This window comes from Euleptes europaea, chromosome 7 (assembly GCF_029931775.1).
Source record: "Euleptes europaea isolate rEulEur1 chromosome 7, rEulEur1.hap1, whole genome shotgun sequence".
NCBI classification, from domain to species: domain Eukaryota; kingdom Metazoa; phylum Chordata; class Lepidosauria; order Squamata; family Sphaerodactylidae; genus Euleptes; species Euleptes europaea.
In genome coordinates, this window is record NC_079318.1 from 31,359,893 (window position 1) to 31,386,748 (window position 26,856).

The 26,856-nt window shown below is 44.0% G+C and overlaps 1 protein-coding gene across 1 annotated transcript in view; it reads right to left on the minus strand.

Annotated features, from left to right (window-relative positions):
- The window catches only part of SMYD3 (SET and MYND domain containing 3), a 436,856-nt gene extending 414,669 nt beyond the window's left edge, over positions 1-22,187 (minus strand). The window contains exon 1 of the mRNA XM_056852870.1: positions 22,037-22,187. Coding sequence (XP_056708848.1) covers positions 22,037-22,185 — 149 coding nt within the window. The 5' untranslated portion in view covers positions 22,186-22,187. The remainder of the gene's footprint in view (positions 1-22,036) is intronic.
- Between the last annotated feature and the right edge of the window lie 4,669 nt (positions 22,188-26,856).

Consider the following 26,856-nt stretch of genomic DNA (forward strand, 5'->3'; position numbering starts at 1 on the left):
GTGCTGTCAAGTAGCTTACAACTCATGGCGACCCTATGAATCAATGTCCTCCAAAACGTCCTATCATTAACAGCCTTGATCAGGTCTTGCAAACTGAGGGCTGTGCTTCCTTTACAGAGTCAATCCCTCTCATGTTGGGTCTTCCTCTTTTCCTGCTGCTTTCAACTTTTCCTAGCATTATCTTTTCCACTGAGTACTATCATCTCATAATGTGACCAAAGTACGATAGTGCAGCAGTTTACCCAGAAACAAACTGCTTGGCAGGGCAGGCCCTTGGGCCCAATAGCAAGACTCACCTGGGTGGAGCAGGTTGGGATCTAGGGCAGCTTTTGCAGTCTGGCCCAGGGAAACCCAAAGGGTGTGGGAACAGTAAGCAAGCCTGGCTGAAAGAACAGTGGATCTCTGGGCCCAGGTGTTTTGAGGCAGGGAAAGGAACAAAGGAGAAGAGGGCAGGGCTTACCTCAAGGTGTGAAGCTGGGGCTATGGGAGGAGGCTTCTAGCAGGACAAGGCAGGTTGCAGCATTGTGGCTCTTCTCCTATGTAACAGTGGTCTTTTATGCATGGCCATTTCACTCGCCTTCACCCCTCCGATGAGTTTGGGTCTTTGTGTTGATTATGCATGCCGTTTCCGACCCATCAGAGGTCACCTCGCTCTCCTCCTGCGTTTCCCCACGTTTTGTCCCCGTTTTCAAATTCAAGATAAAACAATCTCTGAAAACCCAGGCAAAACGCGGGGAGACGCAGGGGAGAGTGAGGTGACCTCTGTCGGTTGGAAACGGCATGCATAATCAACACAAAGACCCGAAGGTGTTGGAGGGGTGATGGCAAGTGAAACAGCCATGCATAAAAGGCCAGTGTGACCCTGAGGTGGGTGAAATGGAACCATACCTTCAGGGGTTTGTATTGCTGAATAAAGTAACTGGCTGAAAGAGACAGGGATTGGACTCATGATCTCAAGACCCCATGATCTCCTGATATGATGATGCTCCTCTGTCATAAGAACATAAGAAAGGCCCTGCTGGATCAGACCAAGGCCCATCAAGTCCAGCAGTCTGTTCACACAGTGGCCAACCAGGTGCCTCTAGGAAGCCCCCAAACAAGACGACTGCAGCAGCACCATCCTGCCTGTGCTCCACAGCAATTTACTCCCCAGAGGGTTCTACAGCATGTCAAACCTGACACCCTGAATAAGAAGTTGTTTATATTAAAGCATATTCAATGCAACTTAATTGCTTCATCTAGGAGATTAATAACGATGACCAAAATCCTGAAATTAGTATGACCAGTTATTTCATAATAAATTCTGTATATGCAAAATGGAAAGAAATTGTTACCTTTATGCAGCTAGCTTTTCTTTAGAAGCTATATGGCAAACTAGCTTTAGACATTCTAAATTGGATGCTTAATGTGAAAATATATTTAAAATAGCAGTTTTAACATGAATCCAAGATTATGATCTACGACTACCTAATTTACAGTTTGCTTTATAACTTCCAAATTCAACTCAGAGTTAGAAAAGCGAAGCTAATGAAGTGAAATCCAAGTCTCCGCTGTCCTACTGCGAGCAATTTTGTATTACTGTTAGTATAATTCATTATGCATAATTCATTATGGTTACAAGTTCTGAAGTTTCTTCTTCAGCTTCCTGTTGAAGAATGTGGAGTTTCTGGTGGTAAGTTTTGTTCCAAACTCCAGACTGGTTAAGGAGTAGTACAAGAACTGCAGTAGCTATAGCTCAGTCCCTCGGGCTTGCAATCCTAAGAACACTTAACCTGGGAGTAAGCACCATAGGACTTGCTTTTGAGTAAACATGCATAGGATTGCACTGCTACAGTATCTAAAGATGCATCTGTCATCTCTGGACAAGAACTTGAACACATGAACACATGAAGCTGCCTTATACTGAATCAGACCCTTGGTCCATCAAAGTCAGCTTTTTCTACTCTGACCAGCAGCGGCTCTCCAGGGTCTCAGGCAAAGGTCTTTCACATCACCTACCTGCCTAGTTCCTTTAACTGGAGATGCCAGGGATTGAACCTGGGACCTTCTGCATGCCAAGCAGATGCTCTACCACTGAGCCACAGCTCCTCCCCACTGATGCTTTACCACTGAGCCACAACTTCAGGATAATTGCCCCCTCCCCATGCAAGGTATATGTTTTCCAGAAAGTTTGAAGCTATGAGGGGTGGGAGGAGAATCTTTTTTCCAAAGTAACTGTGGAGAAAGAGAACCTGCGTGATGTAGTAGTTAAGGCGTCTGCTAGGAACTGGGAAACCGAGGTTCAAATCCCCACTCGTGCCATGAGAGCTTGCTGGGTGACCTTGGGCCAGTCACACGCTCTCGGCCCTGACCCCTGGCTAGTATTTGGATGAGAGACCTCCAAGGAATACTAGGGCTGTGACGCAGAGGCAGGCAACGGCAAACCACCCCTGAACGAACGAATAATATAGAAATAAGGACCAAAACATCAGACAGTATTAAGTTTTACCTTTTTAATCCTTTGCCATAGTGAAATTTCAGGGGTTTACACTAATTAAGCCACTCATCTGACGATTTCATGTTACTTCACAAATAATCTTCCAAAGGCTTTTTCAAAGTCGGATGAGACCAGGGCCCTGCAGGACCTAGCACAGTTCCGTGGGGCCTGCAAGATGGAGACGTTCTGCCAGGCTTACGGCTGAGGACAGCAACGGATCTCTTGGCTGGCCTCCCCTTCCCCCCTCTTCTTTTCCCTTTCCCTCTTACTTGTTTTTTTCCTAACCCGATCTTATGCCCACCCTTTAACACCCTGAGGCTCCCCACACTTGGGTATGCATTTATTCTCTGAACCTGGAAATGGCACCATCCTCTGAGAGACATGGCCAGGGCGCCATTATTGTTTGTTGATCATCTAATGTTTTAATTATTTATATGATATTTATGATTTTTAAATTATTATAAACATATAAATAATAATGATAAGTACTGGGGAGTTTCCACATGACAAGGAGCTCTTTCTGAGCATGATTCCTGGAGTCAAGAAAAACTCTCTTTCCCCCGACTTACAGGGAAAACAGCTCTGCCTGTAGCCAATCGAGCATGGGGGGTGATGCTCAGATCCAGTGTTTTCTCCTCCCTTTTATCCTTACAACAGGTCTTTAAAAAAACTCAGCTGAGGCAGAGCTCAGCTTCCCCACCCCACCCCCTGGTAGTAGCTATGTGAGAACACATAGAAGGACACTCCATCTGTAGCCACCCCACAGTTTCCACTTTACTTTGAGAACATGACATTTATATTTTATCCAGAGGAAAGGGGGGATGAGAGCCAGACAAGTCATGCTTACATTGGACATGGTGTCATTTGGATGCTCCCCTTTACTGCAGGGGCTTCCTGATGTCTATGCAGGGGGAAATCTTTCTATGGAAGCCAAAAAACAAGATGATTTCCACAGGCTTGTGTGGTTCCATAGCAGGGTTGCCAACCTCCAGGTAGTAGCTGGAGATCTCCTACTATTACAACTGATCTCCAGCTGTTAGAGCTATTACAACTGATCTCCAGCTGATTGCCGCTTTGGCAATTGGACTCTATGGCATTGGAGTCCCTCCCCAAACCCCGCCCTCCTCAGGCTCTGCCCCAAAAACATCCTGCTGGTAGCGAAGAGGGACCTGGCAACCCTTTTCCATAAGCTTGTATCGTTTCCCTGTTGTTGGTGCAGCTTTCCATACAGGACAGGAAAGAAGCAACAGGTTTCGACATGTTACGTTTCCCCACTGTTTCCCTGTCTCGATACCCCAGCAGTGACTATCCCTCTCCCCTGGTTAACTGGGGCTTTTTAAATATGCATAACAGGTTCTACGAAACCTTAGCTTTAATTTCTAATAAAGTAAGCCTCTTGTACCTTCCACTGTGGAGATATGCCTTTCCCGTGTACCTCCGCAACAGAAGGGGATAGAGATTTACTTTAAAACAAAACGAAAGCTTGGCTTTCAGAGAACCTGTTAAACATATTGTTATAACAGTATAGCGATATAATGATATTCAGTTGCCAACTTTTAAAAAAGCCCCTTGGTGGCAGGGGGAGGAAACGGCTACCGAGTGTACGGTGCCAGGGAAAATGTCTGCCACGTGGGTGGGAAAATCTGAACACCCATCCAAGCTTTAGTGAGATCTTTCCCAAAACTTTGCAGCAAGGCAAGTTTGAGAAATAACAGAGGAAAGCTGGGGAAGTACACAAATGCCCCACAATGCTGTGAAGAAACAGAAAAAACCCAGCTTCCCAACAGCAGGGCAGAAATGGCCCAAAGCTCAGAACACTTGTAGTCAACCTCCAGAGGGCATACCAGAACCTTCATTTTAGTGTTCATATCACTTCAAGCACAATGTCACTTATTACAGAATTGTGTCCTATACTAATGCCAAGAGGGATCACACCTATCTGGAAGAAGAAGAAGAAGAAGAAGAAGAAGAAGAAGAAGAAGAAGAAGAAGAAGAAGAAGAAGAAGAAGAAGAAGAAGAAGAAGAAGAAGAAGAAGAAGAAGAAGAGGAGTTGGTTTTTATATGCCGACTTTCTCTACCACTTAAGGAAGAATCAAACCAGCTTACAATCACCTTCCCTTCCCCTCCCCACAACAGACACCCTGTGAGGTAGGTGGGGCTGAGAGAGCTGTGACAAGCCCAAGGTCACCCAGCTGGCTTCATGTGTAGGAGTGGGGAAACAAATCCAGTTCACCAGATTAGTGTCCATTGCTCATGTGGAGGTGTGGGAATCAAACCTGGTTCTCCAGATTAGAGTCCACCACTCCAAACCACCGCTCTCAACCATTACACAACCAGTACAGCTCCTAAAAACTCAGAAATTTTCTATAAAATTAAAACCAGTCCCATAAACTCCAACTTATACAGTTACTGTTACACACTATGTGAAGTTATATGACAGTAGCTCCTGTTCATACAGTTCTACTTTAAAATAACATTTTTTTACAAATGAGAAAACAGCTTGAATGTATTTTTTAATGATACATTCTTTGAGAAGCACACATGGTCCCCTCCTCTTACCCCTCCCTGTGAGATCATGACTGGTTTGAGATGCAAAATTACTTTCTTACATTAAGATTCCAGCTTTCTATTTTAACATTTATCCTTTTCCACTTGAGTATTATTTTAGAAGTGGAACATTTAGGAGCTTTTAAAAGGAGAAGAAAAGCCTTGCCTTAAACCAGAATTGCTCCTTTGAGTCCCATTAAGAAGCCCCCTTGTGATCTGAATCCGTCTCTGCAGGCTCTCAAGGGGAATTAAACTAATTAAAAGAAAGTAATAAAAAAAAGAAAGCCACCACACAGCGGAACAGTCTCTTCTTTCCCTCCAAAAATGATCCACTGCCCCCGTGCATTCAAAGTTCTAAGCATGACCGAATTGTGAGCCAATTATGCAAAACAGGGCAATGTCCTCATGCAAAATAGTATTTCTTTCCAATACAACGAACACAGATTAATGGTTTCCCCGTAATGGTTATGTCACAGTTTGTACAAACGTTTGTCCAAAAGCCTTACATTAAAACAATCACTGCACAGGGTCTAGCACGCAAAAAATTAATTGATTTTAAACACCTATATTCAATCGTACATTGCATAGACCCACAGTGCATTCCTGAGCTCTAAGGGTGAAAGCCCTTGGGAGGCCAGGAAGGCGTTGCGCCGGCGTCTGGGCCCCCAGCGCCGGCATCTGGCCTACTTACACTAGTGGTCCAGCATCCCTTCTGCTGGCATCCCACCGTTGTAGAAGGCCACGCCGGTGTCCTGGAAGGCGTCCCGGCATCCCGGAAGGCGTTTCCAGGGTGGGCCAGGGGGAGGAGCTGCTGTTAGGAAGCTTCCTGTCCCCTTTTGCCCCATGAATGCTGGTGCGGAGAAGAGCAAGGCTGTGCCTGCTTTTTAGCAGGAGCAGCCTTGCTTTTCGCTATGGGGCAAAAAGCCCCATTTTACCAAAAAAAAAAGCCGCTTAAAGGCTTATTTTTTGGTGTGCAGGGAACAGCTTTAGGAGGCGCCGCAGCAGCGCCTCCTCCCCGCCGTTCCCCCATGCCGAATCTCAGGAATGCACAGCCAGTAATATAAAATATCAGAATACTTTCTGTGGCAACATTTTTGAACACCTGTATATTACAAGTCGGAATGATAACCTGAATAAATGTAGATAGTGAAGTATACATTATACAGTTAGCTTCCTTTTTCAGGTACCTGATGAAGGGAGCTAAGATACCTTATATCCTGAAAATCGTGTTGGTCTCTAAGGGGCTACTGAATTGGAATCTAGCTGTTCTGCTGCAGACCAACATGGCTATCCTCTGAAACTATACATTATACATTTATATCTACATTTTAAAAAATCCAGGTAATAAAATGCAGAATCAAAAATACAGCTGTTAAGGTACCATACCGCTGAACAAGGACAAAACACACCCTACTATAGGAGGCTGAAGGTTCCTTATTCCCAGTTCGTTCCCTAGTCCCAGTTCCTTATTCACATTTCCTAGTTTCTGAATGATTTTGAGGACATTTCAAAAGCTCTGCACCCCAAGATATGGATTGGACCACCACATATCATACACCCCCACATTCAGGGGACTGTGCCCTTCCAGATGGCACATGCTGGGTCCTGGTCCAAAGTCCGGTTCTTGTGCCAGCGGCTCCCAAGTGGGGTGACCCAGGACAGATGCCCATAATAGGGAACGAACTGGGAATAAGGAACCAACTTCAGCCTCCTCTCTACTATGCATGGTGGAAAACAGGTACATACTAGTCCAACCCTCTTAACCACTACACCAGATTGACTCTCTATGCATTCCTCAGTATGTATTACTCAATTTACTCCCAATATTGATTCCAGTAAAAGCATAGGTTGAATAAGTTATTCTGAATTTAGGTTGTAGAATATACTGGGCATTTTATCCCTTGTTCAAAAGTGTAAATCTAAGCATATATTTTAGGTCCTGGTGAGATCCAGTGGGGTGTTCAAAATTCAACTTAAATGTGAAGTATGGTTTGATACTTGCCCTCAACTTTTTTAAAAGTCCCAACACCCCGCCCAGCCCACAATTTTAATGGTGTGATATGTACTGGGAATTCCAAACATTAAAAAGACTGATTTATGCAGTCAGTAGAATCTAGCTTCCCCCCCCCCCCCCGGATTATACCATTTCAGTTTGCAGGTAAGCAGTTACATATTTGAACACTGCTCCATGAAAATAACCCTCTGCACATAGAAAAACAACACAATTTGGATGGCTAGACTGAAGTCTCCTCCCTGATGTGCTACTATTCTTTGTGTAAGAATGGTAAATTGTGGGGGAATAAAGCAAACCCTTTGCTGCACATCAAGAAAAGCTTTACCATTGATTGTATAAATGGACGCTAAGATATAAACCACAGATTTTGATGGAAAATGTCCTTCTGTGCAACTATTGAAACCTCTGAAAGCAACTCTGTACAGAACAACTGTTTGCTGTTGTTCTTATTTTCTTTCTGCATGTACATATGTGGCTCCTAACCTCACCTAACTGAGGATAGATTCTGACCAAACTGATGGAGGATGTCTGCCTTGGTTATTTAGGTCATTTTTGTATGGGTACTTTCACTCACATTCCCCCCAGTCTGTCTTGGTTGTTCCTTGTACTTATGCATGAGTTTTCCATTCATTAGAGATGACCTCGCTGCCAGCCCTCACAAATCCCGGGACTTCCCGTTCCTCTGTTACCCTGATTCTTCCATCTCCCCTGAGCTCAGCCCAGGTGAAATCCCCATGCATAAGGCAAAGCGTGGGACATGGAAGCTTGATTTCTCTCACAGGCAGAACTATAGCCAATTACAAAGCAGCGTGTCAAGGGGTGGGGATTCAAATGTTTTCTACTTCCTCTGAGTTCTTTCTGAGCAGAAGAAAGGCTTTTAAAAAGCAGTCTTGGGTCCCCACCTCCCGTTCCTCTCAGATAGCTCTGTTTTTTGTTTTTGTTCTTACAATGCTTTTTTGTGGCAATTGGGTTGGGGGGGCTTTTATCTCACTACAGCCAATTACAAAGCAGCATTTCAAGGGATGAGAACTCAAATGCTTCTTGGTTTGAGCTTGGAAACTGCTAGTGCATAGATTCCCAACAGGAAAGTGTTGGTCCGGCAAGCAACGAACCTCAGGTAAAATCCCCATATATAAACAACCTTAATAACAATCTCAGATTGTTCATCCCTCTATTCCGAGGTTGGACTGGCTCCTACTGAGGCAATGTTTGCATCTCAATTGTCCACAGAAAGTGCAACAAAAATAAATGACACAATTTCCACCCTTAAAAGGTTGAAACTATAATGAAGTATATTACTGAACATATTACAGCAGACCAGACACTGTCTTAGAGGCAGAAATTCTGCATTAATTACAATTTGTGGCTAGAACAAATTGATATCCATTTATTGAAGTCTGAAAGCAATAGACAACTGGCAGGTTATTTCATGCCTCAAAGAATTTATAGCAAAAGGGGTGCTGGGATATACTCAGCACAAGTGACTCTGTATTCGGAAAATAAAATGAATAGTTTTTCAGAGTCTGAAATTATGAATCATTGCCTGAAAAATCCTGATTTAGAAACTTATACAAATTGTTGCTCACCTGTGATGACTAAGGAAAATGAAGCCCTTACTGCAATTAAGAACAGCCGTATAAAGCTCTCTAATGAAAACATACCACCAGTTAGTTTTATAATTAAAACTATGGATGCATGACTGTGTATTAAATAAGCCCACTATCAGCAAATACATTTACATGAGTAGACAATACACACTGGCAGTTATAATTTGGGAGGTAGAGAGAAGGTTAAAAATTGAAGTAGAACTGAAAAAATTAATTAGGCTGCTAGAGAGTTGTTTCGCATGGGAAAGCCCAGAAGCCCTTATTCAGACAAAATTACTTACCAGGGGGATACTAGATAAGAACCTATATACTGAAATATTCCTAAATTAGCCAACTTTGGAATCACAGAACAAATTATATACCACAGCAACTCAATTAGGGTTGCCAACCTCCAGGTACTATCTGGAGATCTCCTGCTATTACAACTGATCTCCAGCTGATAGAGATCAGATCACCTGGAGAAAATGGCTGCTTTGGCAATTGGACTTTATGGCATTGAAGTCCCTCCCCAAACCCTGCCCTCCTCAAGCTCCACCCCAAAAACCTCCTGCCGGTGGCAAAGAGGGACCTAGCAATTCCTTACTATTCTTCACAGCATTAAGTGACAGTTACTCACTGGAGTAGGTAAATTAAAACGTGCATCAGAAGGAAGTGGAAGAGTCTTGAGTTGATAAAACAGGATATACGACTTCAGGATGCATATGTACTGTTCAAAACTAATACATCAAGGAGAAAGGTTCTAGCCGAGCCCATCATATACTGTGCTAGTTTTCTACTTACAGTAAATTATTAATGTACGGAATATTTGAAAACAAAAAGAAACCTCTGAACTGTCATCTGAAGGAGCAGCGCCCATTCTACCACCTGATTCAGCTCCGTGTATAGACCAGGCCTAAAGACGTAAAACTTGGTGACATCGATAGGGAGTTGGCAAAATCTGCTACCTGCACTTGGTGCTCCCAGAGTTAGCTGCAAGATTGTGCACCCTTTCAATTTCAGGTTGTAGCCCATATACTTTGTCCAAAGAGCAAAAAGGTACTATTGAGAATCCAAGGCAGCTATTATTTGCATAGCCCTGTCCTGTTCTCTATTCCTTGGTTACTCTCCAGTGTAGTAGAATGCTGGGAAATGGCTTTGGCAGGAATTATATTACAGATCAACAGCTTTCTATCTCTGATAACTTTACAATCAATCTCAAGCTCCCCTTTCAAGTGTTTTACAACAAATAATAAATTCAACATCAACTGGAGCTACAAACTGATCAAAGATGTTAAGCAAGGAGGGTTTTTTTAAGAAAAACAAACAGCTTATATTGTTATAAATCTTTCAAAAATAGATTATCCGGCATTTATCACCTGAAAGGGATCCAGTGGGTGAACTAGTCTCCTTCCCAAATCATCTCAACACATGGCTAAAGTGTCCTCAGCTGACACCTATTACATTTTATCATCCCAGCCACCTCAGCCAACTTCTGGGACTTCCCTGAGACATTCTTAATGTTAGGAACATTTTTCTGTTATTAAATTTAAATTTACTTTCCTATAGCTTACAGCCACCATTTTGTGGCCTTTGGGTATGACACTGATCATGGTTGTTAGCCACCATTTCCCCTCTTTATTCCAACACCTTTTAGAAGTCTAAAAACTGTCAATATATCAATATTTTCTCAAAAACCAACCTGGCCTGTTAAGTGCTGAAAGCAAAACCTGAATTATTTGTATCTTACAGTATTTGTTGATCTATTACACCATCAAAGGTGGGGGGGAGGGAGGTAAAAAATAGTTGTCAACATAATATGTCAAAGCAAGGAAAACTACATACAGTTCTAAATATATCCAGCAGTCTTCTGCACGTTTAATTAACATTTTAATTTAAGATGCATGGCCTTATCAAGACGTAATACAAGGGAATCATGCAGAGGCAAATATTTACTGTAATTCAATCAAAATGACTGCCAAGGAAATAAAGGCTTTCATGGGATATGCGATCTATATTCAATATACAAACAGTTTGGATAGTTATTAGCCCAAAAGTAGTTGTAACTACTTGCCAACTACCTCAGCAAGAGTCTTCACTATCAACCCATTTTGCCCTCAGCAAGAGTCAGGCTGGCTCTGACCTTTGCTTCATGGTCTTGTATTATCCTCCTTTTCCATGTGGACCTGACTATTCTATATGGAATTGCCAGGAATGGTGCAAAATTTCAACATTAGTCCTGGCTGTGGTCCTGATTAGCATCACGAAAAACTTATGAGGGAAAGCAACAGGACTGACAATCCTCTTTTAATGGATAGCTTTGACCTAACATGCTAGATTAAGTTCTTTGGCCATCCTCAGCATAGTTGACCAACACTTGTTCTAGCTGCAAGGAAGTAATTTGTAGCCAGCCTGCCACCAAATTTACAGAGAAGTGCATAACTGCATCAATATAAAATCTGATTTGATCACTGTACAACAGTATTCTGTATAGTTAACCTTCCATTCATTTTTTTCATATTATACATATTTCAGACCAAACTAAATGGCTATATGCTCAGTCAGGAAGAAAAATACCATTAGAGCTGAATTTCAGCATGCTTACTAGGAATAATCATACAGAGCCCCATGGCGCAGAGTGGTAAGCTGCAGTACTGCAGTCCAAGCTCTGCTCACAACCTGAGTTCGATCCCGACGGAAGATGGTTTTAGGTAGCCGGCTCAAGGTTGACTCAGCCTTCCATCCTTCCAAGGTCAGTAAAGTGAGTACCCAGCTTGCTGGGGGTAAAGGGAAGATGACTGGAGAAGGCATTGGCAAACCACCCCATAAACAAACTCTGCCTAGTAAACGTCGGGATGTGACGTCACCCCATGGGTCAGGAATGACCCAGTGCTTGCACAGGGGACTACCTTTACCTTTTACCTACTAGGAATAATAAACTGCTTTGAACACAACTACACAATAGGCATTCAACTAGAGAATCTAGGCTATATATTGTAAAAATTCTAAAATGGATATTAAAGTTTGATGATTGAGCAACGTACGGCACTTTTTCCAAATAGGGTCTACATTCACACCCACTATTTACACTGCCATTCCTAAGCATACTTACACCTTTCTAAGTCCACTGGAGGATTGCACTGGTACTCCAGAGTTGCCTTCACTCATTCATCTAGTTTTAACAGAGAATCTATGCAACATTAGCAACATTACTGGTAACCCACTACACTCCAGAGTTTTCCTTGTTGTTTTCCAGTCCCTTTTCAGACCTGATTTTTAGTGATATAACATAAAATGCTACCTCTGTAAAAGAAGAAGAAGAATTGGTTTTTATATGCCGACTTTCTCTACCACTTAAGGAAGAATCAAACCGGCTTATATCACCTTCCCTTCCCCTCCCCACAACAGACACCCTGTGAGGTAGGTGGGGCTGAGAGAGCTCTAAATAGCTATGACTAGCCCAAGGTCACCCAGCTAGCTTCATGTGCAGGAGTGGGGAAACCAACCTAGTTCACCAGATTAGCGTCCACCACTCATGTGGAGGAGTGGGGAATCAAACCCAGTTCTCCAGATTAGAGTCCACCACTCCAAACCCCAGCTCTTAACCACTACACCACACTGATTCTCTGCAGCCATGCTGAACTAGCCATCAAAAACAAAAGGCAGAGAGCCAACTGAGGAAGCAGGATCATACCTAATTCAGTTTTGCTACCTGGAGTTAATAGGCATCCCAGGGAGTCATTTGTAACCACTTGATCTGAAGATGGCACTGCTTTCCTCCCCACCCTAAACATGCTTACTCAGAAGACCCATTAACCAGTAGAACTGACTTCTAGTAAATATTAATATAGTGCTATCCTTAAAATAACACCCATCCATGTTTCATAGATGAGAATAAGGGCAACCCACTCACTATGGATACCCACTCACTGTAGATATTGAAGAGACAGAAGAGTAACTGTAAAGGAAAAAAAATATTGTCATGCTATGTGTGCAAGTGGGAGGAATTACATTTTAATATCACAGACTATATTGATCCACGCCTCACAATATAAAAGAACCAGTCTTAGAAGCTAGAGATAGCCTTGTTCTTTCATACAAAATAGAGCTATTAAAGCATGCTTTGAGTTATCTATCAGTCCAAGATGCAACATACTCTGGCAGTGCATGTATATTTATATTTATTTTTATAGCTATAGAGAGAAAATGACTAGAACCCATCCCTATTGGTCACCAGAATCCAAAGTACAAGAAGCCGTCATACTTGGGCCTATAAGCAAATATTCTTCTTCATTCAAGCAACTCCCCAAGCACAAAATGTAGCATCCTCCAATTTTCTGAAAACTGATGTAAAGGATATTTATACTCTATGTAGATTATAAATCAGTACAATGCATAAAGATAGCCCATCTCAGATGTAAAGACACTCTGAGTAATGTCAGGCTTTGAAGGCAAGGACAAGACTGGATTCACGACACAAACAAGAGTAAAATTAATTGACAGCAGGAGAAGCATGGCTCAGAATGACAAGAGAGAGAGAGGAGCCATTTTGATGAGGGCGGTGCTAAAAATCAAAGACTGAAGAATCATTATTGAAGCCAAAGGAATGTGCTTGGGCTATTAGGAACGAGATTATAAACAAACAAACAAACAAACAAATACTACAAAATTGCTATGAAATGCTCAAGAACCACGAGCAAAATGAAAGTTAATAGGGTGCGCTCATTTTTCATGACAGAACCAAATAAAAACCTAGATCATTTTACAACCTTGGAATTACAGAAACTCTGCTCTTTCAACAAGCTCGATTCATGCACCCAATTAATTCATTTTCCTATATTAGTAATTTTTTTCCACATACATTTTGTCTTCTGCATTACACTAATTTTACTACATCTTCTCATATCTCTAAAATATCTAACGTAACAGTTCCTTTAATGGGCTGTCATTCTTAACAGATTGCAGCAATGAGGTAGCTTTAGAAACAGGGTTCTCCACCAAATAATTGTGCATCCCAGTTCTCTGTATACCAAGGCATGGTTGAATCCAATCGGTTTCCAGAAAGATCTGGGGGATTTTGAGGGTTTGAACAGTGACTGTTGAAGGCCTGGAATTCCAGAGTCCACGGAGCAACAGAGAGGAGTTGTGCCCCAAAGGCTTCCCCCTTCTTTAGCTATGAACAGCCAACTCCACGTTTTATTACTTCGCTGGGGAAATTTAACAGGTCAAGGAGATATATCAGGCAATGCTTGCTGAAAACTCTGGCCAAATGTGGACCGTTAGTAGTTGTTTTCAGAAAGTTACAGGGAGGCCAAACCGGAGGAATTCAGGGTGTGGGGGTCATGGATTTTATTAAGAACCCACATAGGGTTGCCAGGTCCCTCTTTGCCATTGGCGGGAGGTTTTGGGGGCGGAGCCTGAGGAGGGCAGGGTTTGGGGAGGGACGTCAATGCCATAGAGTCCCATTGCCAAAGCGGCCATTTTCTCCAGGTGAACTGATCTCTGTCGGCTGGAGATCATTTGTAATAGCAGGAGATCTCCAGTTAATACCTGGAGGTTACTGGAAGAGAGACACCTCTTTACCTATACCTTGTAGGTTTGGAAATCAGCACAGGAGCGAATGAATATGACAAAGTGCAAAAATCTACTGAATGCTACAACAAACATACAAATAAACAATCTGACAATGAAATATCTACTATACAATACCCTTGACCGAAGCACGGTACACTCCGTCTATCTGGGTTGGTCGTCCTCTTCCACCGAGCACACAGCTTCGGGAGGGACGCACATGGAGCGGTGAGGGAGGTAGGGGACACCCGCCTAGCCAGCCAGATCAGCCGAATCAACCCTGGCGATCAATTGGGTGACAGATGTCGCAGCCAGATCACCCTCACATCCTCTAGTACACAATGACAACACTACCCTAATCCTAATATATACAAAACAGTGAATTCTTGTATACAACTACAAAGTAGCTTAATGTCCTTTTGTATTAAATATAGGTCTTCAAGCTTCAAACTTCACCATGGTCCAAAGACTGGTACCACTGGGAAGAATTCAGTGCTGGAAATATTGTTATAATAGTCAATGCCGGGAGGTTGGCAACCCTAAACCCACATAATTGGATCACCACTTCAGGTCAACTTAAACAGATGTCACATGTTTCCTCTCCTTGTGGTGCTTGGACATGTCTACAGTAGAGCCTATTTATCCAATCTCGACAAGGAAATAGAAGTTGCAGGAACTTGTGTATCTCAAAGGAGGGTAGAGTGGAGTGATGGAATAGCAAGTTCTATTTCGGATGTGACAGAAGAGCAGAGACAAGAAGAGTGAGCTACTTCAGCTTTAAGTGTACCCTGGACTTAATGGGATTGTTGACATCCTTACTGCCACATCAACAGCTGCTTTCTGAAATTCCCCAAGACACGACCTGACTAAATGGGAAACAATATGAAAAGCCCATGCAGTTTTTGTTTCTTGAAAAGGATTCTGCAAAATGTATTACTACAGTAGTGGGGAAATGTGTGTGTGTGTGTGTGTGTGTGTGTGTGTGTGTAAGGTGCCTTCAAGTCGCAGCCAACTTATGGCGACCCCTTTTGGGGGTTTTCATGGCAAGAGGCTAACAGAGGTGGTTTGCCAGTGCCTTTCTCTGCACAGCAACCCTGGTATTCCTTGGTGGTCTCCCATCCCAATACTAACCAGGGCTGACCCTGCTTAGCTTCCGAGATCTGACAGATCTAGCCTGGGCCATCCATGTCAGGGCAGTGGGAAAATATACATATTTAAAATATATAGAAGAAAATTCTCAAGGCCACAAAAACCAATAGTATCAACAGTAATATCTGTGGTTATAATGTTGTAACCCAAGGTGAAGTCCCCAATGAACTCATTAAATAAATCCCCTTTTCCCCTATGAAGACAGAAAACTGAAACTAATTTTGTCATCGCAAATTAGTTTTGCTGTTAGCGGGGGGGGGCTTTTGTGGACTCTGGGGGTGAGAGGGCATGGAGCCAGGTCGCGTGGGGCCGGCGGGGGTGTGTGTGTGTGGGGGGGAAAGGCTTTTATCTCTTTCTGTGTCTTTCTTTGTCTGTCTCCCTCCGTCCTTTTCTTTCTCCCCCTTTCCATTTCTTTTGCCCTCTCCCTTTTCCTCTTTCTCTGTTTTTCTTCCTTCCTCCCTTGCTGACTGACCACGGGGTGCGCCCTCCTGGCGCCTTGTTTGCTTGGGCCCATTGCTGGCTGCCCTCCCACCTGGGGGGGGGAGGACTGGGGGAGTGGGGGTGCCCTCCAGGACTTCTTTGCGTGGCCTCCCCTGGGGTTGCCAACCTCCAAGTGGTGGCCGGAGACCTGGCAACCCTAGCCTCTCCCTCCCACCGGGAGACCTACACCTGGTATGGCCCCCGAATGATGTTATAAATGTGCAAATGGCCCTTGGCAGGAAAAAGGTTCCCCCACCCCTGGTGTAGGGTTATCACAACTCTGGCTTGGGAAATTGTAATGGTTATATATATGGAATGCTATTTCTCAGACCAAATGGATTCTTAACACAGAATTCTGTCTAACTCTTTGCATGATTTAAAAAATTACAGAACTAGATCATTCTTTTCATACCTGTCAGCATTAAGCTTCTACAATAAGCTATAAAAAATTAACACAACTTTGCTGCGTTCATGTACTGCCATCTACTGGATATTGTATGAAACAAAGCTACATAGCCCAGGCTAGCCCCATCTTGGAAGCTAAGCAGGGTTGGTCTTGGTTAGTATCCAAGGAAACCACCAAGGAAGTCAGTATCACAAAACCACCTCTGCAGCATCTCTTGCCATGAAAATACTATGGGTATTATAGTGGAAAATAGTGGAAAACTTTTTAAATCATCATATGTAGTTTGGCACTAAGACCTTTTTGACTTCCATTAACTTAGAAGGGTGTTTGCTTGTTATGGTACTGTATGTTCAGGCTTGTAAAAAAAATTCTAGTCTTAGGGTTGATTCTCATTTGATTTTTGTACTAAGGTAAATATGCATGTAGAAGATTCCCTAGCAGCACCATTAAAGCGTCTCTGGTACCTAGTCTAGGAAAATGTTCACTTGAGAGCCCCCTGAAAGCCGCTGTCAGTGGTAGTACCCAATGCTGGTGGGCTAGATGGACCATTGATCTAGTGCTGTATAAGGCACCATTATATCCTGAAAGGCCCACTTGTTTGGTATAAGAACAAAAAACAATAACTATGATCCTATACTAAAGTCTGGAAAACTTTTAACCTATAACAAGATTTGATGCTATAGAAACAGTAGTGGGCAAGGGGAAATTATTAAAAAGCAAGTAGAGTTGAAAGAGGAATGGAGACAGCTTTCTGAGCACAACGAGAGTCAAACTATAAGCAATTCATAGAGATGGTTACAAGTTGACAGGTGCACCCAATGAAATTTCCTTCCGCTCTGTATACTATTAATCTGCCTCAGGAATCGTCATTCTCCTGAATTTGCACTCTACTTAGGACATGTCATTCTGTTTCAGGGACTGGATTCTACTTTGAACATATCATCATCCTGCTTTCTGTGTTGCATCTTATATTGTACATTATTTCCTGCCACAGGGTCACTGCATGGTCAGTTCATGGTGCAATGAACCGATGTAATGGTATAATGAACTATGCCCTTGAAAAACTAGCTGCTTCTAGTCAAGTACCATTGGTAGAAATGAGTGTCATCAATATGCTGATGACAGCTAGCTGTATATTTCTGTGACTAAGCCTCCAGAAGCAGCCATCTGTGCTCCAGGCTGGTGTCTGCCTTCCATTGTCAAATGACTACGGACAAGCTGCATCTGAATCCAGCCAAGATTAAAGTAATGCTGATTCACAAGGTAGATATTCTGGGTAATACTATACTGCCTATCCTCAATGGGATAAGTCTATTTTTATCAGAGTCCATTTAGTTTAGGGGTTATCTTGAAACTAGCACTTTTGTTTGCAATGCAGGTGTGGGTGGTGGCCAAAAACATTTTCTTCCAACTTTTATTTTAGCACAACCATTAGCTGTTATCCTAGAATCAGCTACTGATTCATGCTACAGTAACCTTAAAACTAGACTACTAGTAGCATGCTCTACATGAAACTTCAAATGGTTTGAAATGTAGCAGCTTGATTATATGTGGAGAGCCTCATTCTGCACATATTACACCTATTTTAAGGTCATGTCATTAGCTGCCTTGAGAGTTCAATTTAAGGTGCTAGCTCTTTATGGCTCACATACTTGAAGGACCTTCTTTTTAGTACATATCCGTGTAGCAGTTCACAAGTTACAGCTCAAAGTAGAAAAGCTAGGAAAAATTGGCCTTGGCCATCTTGATGATATCATAAAAAGCTTAAACTACCAATCAGAAAGGGTTATCACATCAAAACACAATACATAGACATACACTTTTCAGAAAAACGTAAAGTTTTGCTACCAATATGTCAATGTTTGGTACTTGACCTACAGCCTAATAGGCGTGTTAGAACTGCCTCTGCCTGGTCTCCAGCTTTCTCAGTGTCCCCCCCCACACACACACACAGCACACACACACTGTGGAATGGCCTTCCTGAATATGAAATGTGTAAAGCAGAACTGTTCAGGAGGCCTTCGGAAACTGGCTAGCAGATTTTACAGTGGTTTTTTTAAGGTTTGCAATGGATTGCCTTTAAATGTCATTGTTAGTCCTTTTGAATGCTTTGCTGAAGAAACGTGGGTTTAAAATATGTTATTATCATTTAAGTGTATATCTACGGCTGATTCACATGTTCATATTCAACCACTTCACCAAGTGGTGGCATTTATACATGACTGGTCCATTGACGATCTAAGATGATGCAACAGACCACTTTCAAACCTCCTCACTTTTCAGTGTGGCAGCCGGGTCATGCATTCAGCAGTTCAAACATTCATCAACAAATCTTCATGTTTGAATAACCAAATGATAAGAACCAGACACTTACAGTGCATTCCTAAGGAGAGCTACTCCAGTCTAAGTCCATTCATTTCAATGGGCTTAGACTGGAGTAACTCTCCTTAGGAATGCACTGTTATTATCACAAGTGATGGACTCGTCCCTATTTCAGTACGTGGCCCACACACAGCACAGGTGGTGGCGATCATATGGCTAGGGATAAGGAAGAGAGTTCTGCCTTGGGGAGTGGGGCAGATTTCCAGTCTCTTTAGTTACACCGTCCTTCGTGGCATGTTTAGGACTATCAGCTCAGATCGCCCCGGGGGGGGGGGGGATGCAGCTGCACTTAAAACACATCGGATCTGGAGTTGGCACAAAAGCTCTCTCAAGTGGTACTGCCTTTACACAACACTACATGATTAGCAGGTGCACAACAGCTGCAAGAGTAGAAAAGAGCAAAAGTCCCTTAGCACCTTAAAGTCTAACAAAATTTCTGGCAGGGTATGAGCATTCATGAACCACAGCACACGACAGCTCATACCCTGCAATAAATTTTGTTTGTCTTTAAGGTGCTATGGGACTCTTGCTCTTTTCTACCGCTGCAGACCGACTAACACGGCCACCCCATCGTGATCAAACAGCTGCAAGACTGCAGCTCGTCCTGGTAGGGTTGCCAGGTCCCTCTTCGCCACCGGCGGGAGATTTTACAGGGCGGAGCCTGGGGAGGGTGGAGTTGGGGAGGGGAGGGGAACACATGAACACACATGAAGCTGCCTTATACTGAATCAGACCCTGGGTCCATCAAAGTCAGTATTGTCTACTCAGACCGGCAGCGGCTCCCCAGGGTCTAAGGCAGGGGTCTTTCCCATCACCTACTGGCCTAGTCCCTTTAACTGGAGATGCCGGGGATTGAACCTGGGACCTTCTGCATGCCAAGTAGAGGCTCCACCACTGAGCCACAGCCCCTGTGGCAGGAATCGGACTTCAGTGCTATAGAGTCCAATTGCCAAAGCAGCCATTTTCTCCAGGGGAACTGATCTCTATCGGCTGGAGATCAATTGTAATAGCAGGAGATCTCCAGCTAGTACAGGGGTCCTCAAACTACGGCCCGAGGGCCGGATCCGGCCCCCGGAGGGCTTTTGTCCGGCCCGGAGACCGAGAAAGCCAGTCCCCCCTTGCCCCCCTCCCCAGAGCTTTTCTGGGCTTCCTGGCCGCGTGTGCCCAGCCGGAAGCCTCCCTCCCGCCCCAGTCGCCCCCTTCCCTGCTCCCTCTGTAGCCCAAAACCCCTTTCCTGGGCACATGAGGCATCTTGCTGCCTCCTGCGCCGCCCAGTCGCCCCCTTCCCCCTCTCCCTCCCACCCTCCCTGGCCCAAAACCTGCTTTCCTGGACGCACCGTCTTGCTGTCTCTCGCGCTGCCCGGTTGCCCCCTTCCCCCTCTCTCTCCCACCCTCCCCGGCCCAAAACCCCCTTTCCTGGGTGCACGATACATCTTGCTGCCTCGCGCTGCCCGCTCGCCCCCTTCCCTTTCTCACCCTCCCCGGCCCAAAACCCCCTTTCCTGGGCCCGGTCTCCCCCTTCTCTTATTGCCTAGCTTTGTGGCCTGGCTGGGCCTGGCCTCCTCCAGCTCCATGCAGCTGCTTCTGGTCCTTCGGGCCCTCCACAATGCAGCCCAACGTGGCCCTGGCATTCCTGTTTTGGCTGCAGTCGGCGTTCTCACAGCTCAGGGCTCTCTCTCCTCCCGGGGGTATCCTTGTGGCCTGGAGGTAATTGTAAGGGCCCCTTGGGGGGGCATATCTCCAGGGAGAAGAAGAAAAGACTTGTGGCCATTTATTCACAGGAGGTTTTGCCTTGGATTTGCCGCTCTCCAGATGCACATTTTCCCCATCCGAATTCTCAGAACTCAAAAGTAAGCTCCCCCCCACCTCCAGGCAGAGTTTGGAGAATTCGGATGGGGAAAATGTGCATCTGGAGAGCGGCAAATCCAAGGCAAACCCTTCCATGAATAAATGGCTTTGAATAAATGGACTTTCTCTACCACTAAAGGGAGACTCAAATTGCCTTACAATCCCCTTCCCATACCCTCCCACAACAGACGCCCTGTGAGGCAGGTGGGGCTGAGAGAGCGCTAACAGAGCTGTAACTTGCCCAAGGTCAGCCAGCTGGCTTCGTGTGTAGGGGTGAGGAAACCAACCAGGTTCACCAGATTAGCCTTCGCTTCTCACGTGGAGGAGTGGGGAATCAAACCTGGTTCTCTAGATCAGAGTCCCCGCTCAAAACCTCCACTCTTAACCACTACGGGGGAAGGTCCAGGCTCGGGAGGAGGATGCTTTTCCGGAGAGCCCCCTTGCGCAGCCGCCTCCTCCTCCGCACACGTGGGGAATTTGTTCATATTTTTTTCAAACTATAGTCCGGCCCCCAACAGTGTTTGAGGGACAGTGAACTGGCCCCCTGTTTAAAAAGTTTGAGGACCCCTGAGCTAGTACCTGGAGGTTACTATAATTACGAAGTGTACTGAAGTAAGACTGTGGAAAATTCCTATACAGGAAAATTAATTATCAGTACACAGCTACCAATCACTCCGAAGATACTTTTTCAGGAATGTATTATCTTTTTAACATATCAACATAGAATAAGCAGTTACAAATATCATAAATTATGATTTATGATATTTGTAACTGCTTATTCTATGTTGATATGTTAAAAGGATAATACATTCCTGAAAAAGTATTGTAGCGGCAAACCAGGGTCCGTGTGGGGGGAAAGAGACCTGAGACCGTTTTATTCCAGTTTTATTCCAGCTGGTCACCCAGTGGCTTTAGCAAGCAAAATTAACTGGGCCCCGATTATACTGGGGTGCACACTTTTAACCAAAATCAATGCCTTGAGAGGACGTGTCAACCGTCCACGCCTATCAGGTTGTTTAACATTGTCTGGAGCCTCTAAAGCTCTGGCAGTTTATTCCAATTTTCAATATCATACAGCGTTCACCATGACTTTCCCTGACATTTCACCTAGTAGCATACACACAGAGCTAGCTAGCTTGTACCCAGGCAGACTTCTCCCCCTGTTGCCTTAATACATCCCAATGCACCTACAGAAAGGAAAAAGAGGTTATTACACACTATTAAACCAGACTGCTTAAGTGGATCTTCCATATTCAGGGGAAATCTATCTTGCTGTCTCAGTATCTTCAGAGTGACTGGTGGCTGTGCACTGATAATTAATTCTCCTGTATAGGGGTTTCCCACAGGACCTGCAGGTTGGCAACCCTACTTCCTGGCAAGGCTAAATATCCTGCAGGCACAGAATGCCTGCCTTGCCCTGCAACCCCAAAACAGCAAAGAAGCCGTGCCTTCCACAAGACAGGCAATCCCTGCAGCTGCCTCGCTTGCAACCACCAAGGACTAAGGGCCGGAAAGCTAAGCCGGCACTTCTAGCAAGAGAGAGGGAGAGAGGGAGGGCGGAAGGGAGGCTCTGCCAGTACCTGCGCAGGCAACGCTCGCACGCGCCTCCCAGGCGCTTCTTGGTGACGCTGTACGCCAGAGGCTCCGCGCGGTACAGCAACTCGCCGGGCTTCACGTGCTTGGAGAGGCGCAGCCCGTGGCCTTTGCCGGGACTGGCAAACTTCTCCATGCCCGCTTGGACAGGGAGAGGAAGGATCCGCCGCGAGACGCGCCCCCCCTTCCCGCCTCTAACACCACGTGATAGCGTTCTCGTCGCCGCGGGAACCATGTTTAGTAAGGGCAAAAAGCGCCGGGCTTGAAGGCCCATTGGCCCTTGACGCACGGGAGGGTTCTGCCTTGCCGCTCTCTAGAGCAGTGGTTCCCAACCTTTTTTGACCAGGGACCACTAGGACTTTTTTGTTCGGTGCAGGGACCCCAAGGTTCAAAATAAAAATTCAGAGAATTTGAAAACAAACTTTAATCATAACTGTTAAACTTAGAATAATATTTGAATATATATTTTTATAATAGAGAACTTTTAATTGAAAATATTTATTTATTATGGGTTTATAACTTTATAATTTAATAATTATAAATTATAATTAACAATTTATAATTGTTATAATTTATAATTGGTATAATTAACTAATTTATTAATTATAATTAATAAATTATAATTAAATTTATTATGGGAAAATTAACTTTTATCATAACTGTTAAACATTAAACTTAGAATAATATTTGAATATATATTTTTATAATAGAGAACTTTTAATTGAAAATGTTAATTTATTATGGGTTTATAACTTTGTTTTGCCGACCTTAATTTAGAGGCACGTTTTCCCAACCTGAGTTCCAGTGCCGGATTGACGTATAAGCGACACAAGCTATAGCTTAGGGCCCCCACTCTCTTGGGGCCCCCCAAAAAAAATTTAAAGGAAAAAAAACCCTGGATGTACATTTCCAAAATATAAGATAAAAAACTGTGACAGTGGGTCAGAATGAGAATTGGGAAGTCGACTGCGTGGTGGAGTGAGTGGTTCACTGAGATAAGAGGGTTCTGGAATGTGTGTTTTGTGGTAAAAAGTATGGTGGTGTCGGAAAGCTGCCGTTGCTCTTCTGTCTCTGCATAGTCATGATGATTTACAGGTGTAGGTGTGATTAATATGCCCTTAGCAGGGACATTCTTCACAAGGGGGGAATGTGACAGTACCCTCAAAGATCTCCCGGTAATAATTGGCTTCCAGACTGCCAGGGAAGGAATTTCTGCCTAGCTACAAGCCTGCTCTGTGCACTGGGTCACTGGGCTAAGAGTCTTGGAGTGTCAGAGGGAACGAGAAACAAGGATTGGAGAAACTGGATGAAACTGTAACTGTCCTGAGTCGCCTTTCTGTCTGTAATCCAATCAGATATGCATAACTTGTTGATCTATCGTCATAACTTGAATTTGGATAAATATCTCTTTCCCCAGTATAATCGGGACTCAGAGATTTCTGCCCATTAGGGCCTCTGAGTCAGCAGCTGCAAATAAACTGTTTTCTTGATAACGATCTTGGGTCTCTCTCCCCGCCCCCGAACCCGTTTTACTGCAACAAAACAAATAAAATAAAACCTACATACAGCAACAGTGTTTTCATTTTAAGTTAGAGTTTAATAATTATTTCACTATTAATATACTTCTTAATTGTATTTCAGTTCAACAATTACTTTGATAAAATACATGTTATGTGCAAATGGCTTTAGATACCTATTAGGTCCATAAATTACCATATAGCATATATTCAACACCAAAAAACAGTGACAATTTGTTGTTAACAGCTGGACATATAAAGGGCCCCGTTACCTTCAATAGCTTAGGGCCTCATCAAACCTAAATCCGGCCCTGCTGAGTTGTCAAAACTCTGCACGGGGGCTTAATTGTTGAGTTTTGAGAATTTGGGTGGGGAAAATGCGCATCTAGAGAGCGGCAAATCCAAGGCAAAACCTCCCGTGCATAAATGGCACTGATCCCATTTGTGTCCGCTGCCGCAGAAATGACAATGACGTCTTAGCGCTCCCCCAAGCCTCTCAGCAGGGTTTTAAAACAAAAAATATCTTCCCTTTTCGCTTGTTGGGCATTAATAGCCTGTATTTCCTGTTCAAGAGCCACCAGGAAAAAAACGAGATCCCCAGAGACTTGGCTTTTGAGCTTTCCATGGCTGCATTCCACAGTATATCAAACCCCAGTGAAACATGGGGCTTACATCTGAATTGTGTGTTACACGGTAATGCTTCAGTAGAGGGCGATTCAGTGCAATTTGAAACGTGCCAGAAAGAAATTTTTTGACTTGCATACCTATCATCAGTAGGGTTGCCAACCTCCAGGTACTAGCTGGAGATCCCCTGCTATTACAACGGATCTCCAGGCGATAGAGATCAGTTCACCTGGAGAAAATGGTCGCTTTGGCAATGGGACTCTATGGCATTGAAGTCCCTCCTCTCCTCAAACCCCGCCCTTCTCAGGCTCTACCCCATAAACCTCCCGCCGATGGCGAAGAGTGACTTGGCAACCCTAATCATCAGGATGTGACTAACGTTCACACATGAGCACACTTTATATCAACTCAGGCAGGGTCTTTTAAGGGCAGTGTTGTCCCATCGGGCAGTGGCTTTCCAACCATCCATACCTTGAACCTTTTAACTGGACTTGTCCGGGATTGAATTTGAAATCTTCTACAGTGAGGGAAAAAAGTATTTGATCCCCTGCTGAATTTGCCCATTTGCCCTCTGACGAAGAAATGACCAGTCCATAATTTTAATGGTAGATCTATTGTAGCTGTGAGAAACAGAATAACAACAGGAAAACCCCCAGAAACCCAGAAGACAAAAGTCAGAGATTGATGTGCATTATAATGAGTGAAATTAGTATTTGATCCCTTTGCAAAAGATGACTTAGTACTTGGTGGCAAAACCCTTGTTGGCAATTACAGAGGTCAGACGTTTCTTGTAGGTGGCTACCAGGTTTGCACACATCTCAGGAGGTATTTTGTCCCACTCCTCTTTGCAGATCCTCTCCAAGTCAGTAAGATTTCGAGGCTGATGTGTAGCTACTCGAACCTTCAGCTCCCTCCACAGATTTTCGATGGGATTAAGGTCTGGAGACTGGCTAGGCCACTCCAGGACCTTAATGTGCTTCTTCTTGAGCCACTCCTTTGTTGACTTGGCCGTGTGTTTTGGGTCATTGTCATGCTGGAATACCCATCCTCGACCCATTTTCAATGCCCTGGCTGAGGGAAGGAGGTGCTTACCCAAGATTCATGGTCCCGTCCATCGTCCCTTTGATGTGGTGAAGGTGTCCTGTCCCTAGCAGAAAAACACCCCCAAAGCATAATATGTCCCCCTCCACGTTTGACGGTGGGGATGGTGTTCTTGGGGTCATAGGCAGCATTCCTCCTCCTCCAAACACGGCGAGTTGAGTTGATGCCAAAGAACTCGATTTTGGTCTCATCTGATCACAACATTTTCACCCAGTTCTCCTCTGGGTCATTCAGATGTGCATTGGCAAACTGCAGACGGGCCTGTACATGTGCTGTCTTGAGCAAGGGGACCTTGTGGGCTCTGCAAGATCTCAGTCCTTCACGGCATAGTGTGTTACCAACTGGTTTCATGGTGACTATGGTCCCAGCTGCCCTGAGATCATTGACAAGTTCCTCCCGTGTAGTTCTGGGCTGCTTCATCACCGTTCTCATGATTATTGCAACTCCACGAGATGAGATCTTGCATGGAGCCCCAGACTTAGGGAGGTAGACAGTTAGGGTTGTCACCTTCTCACCAAGCTGCTTGGCAATAGTCTTGTAGCCCAGTCCAGCCTTGTGCAGGTCTACAATCTTGTCCCTGACATCCTTGGACAGCTCTTTGGTCTTGGTCATGGTGGCTAGTTTGGAATCTGATGGATTGATTGCTTCTGTCGACAGCAGAACCCTAACCCTAACCTGGCTGGTTGATAGGGGATCAAAAACTTATTTCACTCATTATAATGCATCAATCTCTGACTTTTGTCTTCTGGGGATTTTCCTGTTGTTATTCTGTCTCTCACAGCTACAATAAACCTACCATTAAAATTATGGACTGGTCATTTCTTCGTCAGAGGGCAAATGGGCAAATTTAGCAGGGGATCAAATACTTTTTCCCCCTCACTGTACATACCAACTAGTAGTGCTCTGCTTCTGCGCTAGGGTTCCATATCTAAAATATTTCCTTACACCTTCGGAATTGCGCTGAACTTCAGTACACTATAAGGAGTTACACTATTACCTATAATTGTCATCATCATTACAGTTGAGCGATTCAATCTTTAATTCTAGCTACTAATCATAATTTGCCCTTTTAGAGTATGCTCCTGCTGAAGATCGATATGCACTTTACAAATGTTAATGAACTGAATTAATCTATTTGGACCTTGCTCTTGCCATAAATGGCATTGAAGAAGGGCTGCTTTTAAACTACATCATCTTCAGGACAATGATTTAAGCTGCCTTGGCCAGTAGGGCACGCAATTCAATTTACTCCTTAACATATTTTGATGTCCATTTGTACATACCACAGCTCCTTTTCTCATTCTTCTTGTATGTTGCTATGACAGATTGTGAACTAATATGCTCAACTGTCTTGCAATAGCGATTACCTGCATTAATGCTGAACTGCATGAGTTACTATTTCTAATGCTTATGGCCTAGAAACCTGAATTTTGGCTGTATTTTTAAAAATAGAACTAGAAACTGAATGAGGGGTTACAAATGTGCAAGGGAGATGGTTTAACTCTTCCCCCCCAATATGACTTCACTCATCAAAACCAACACAAACATCCCTTACTGTTATTAGT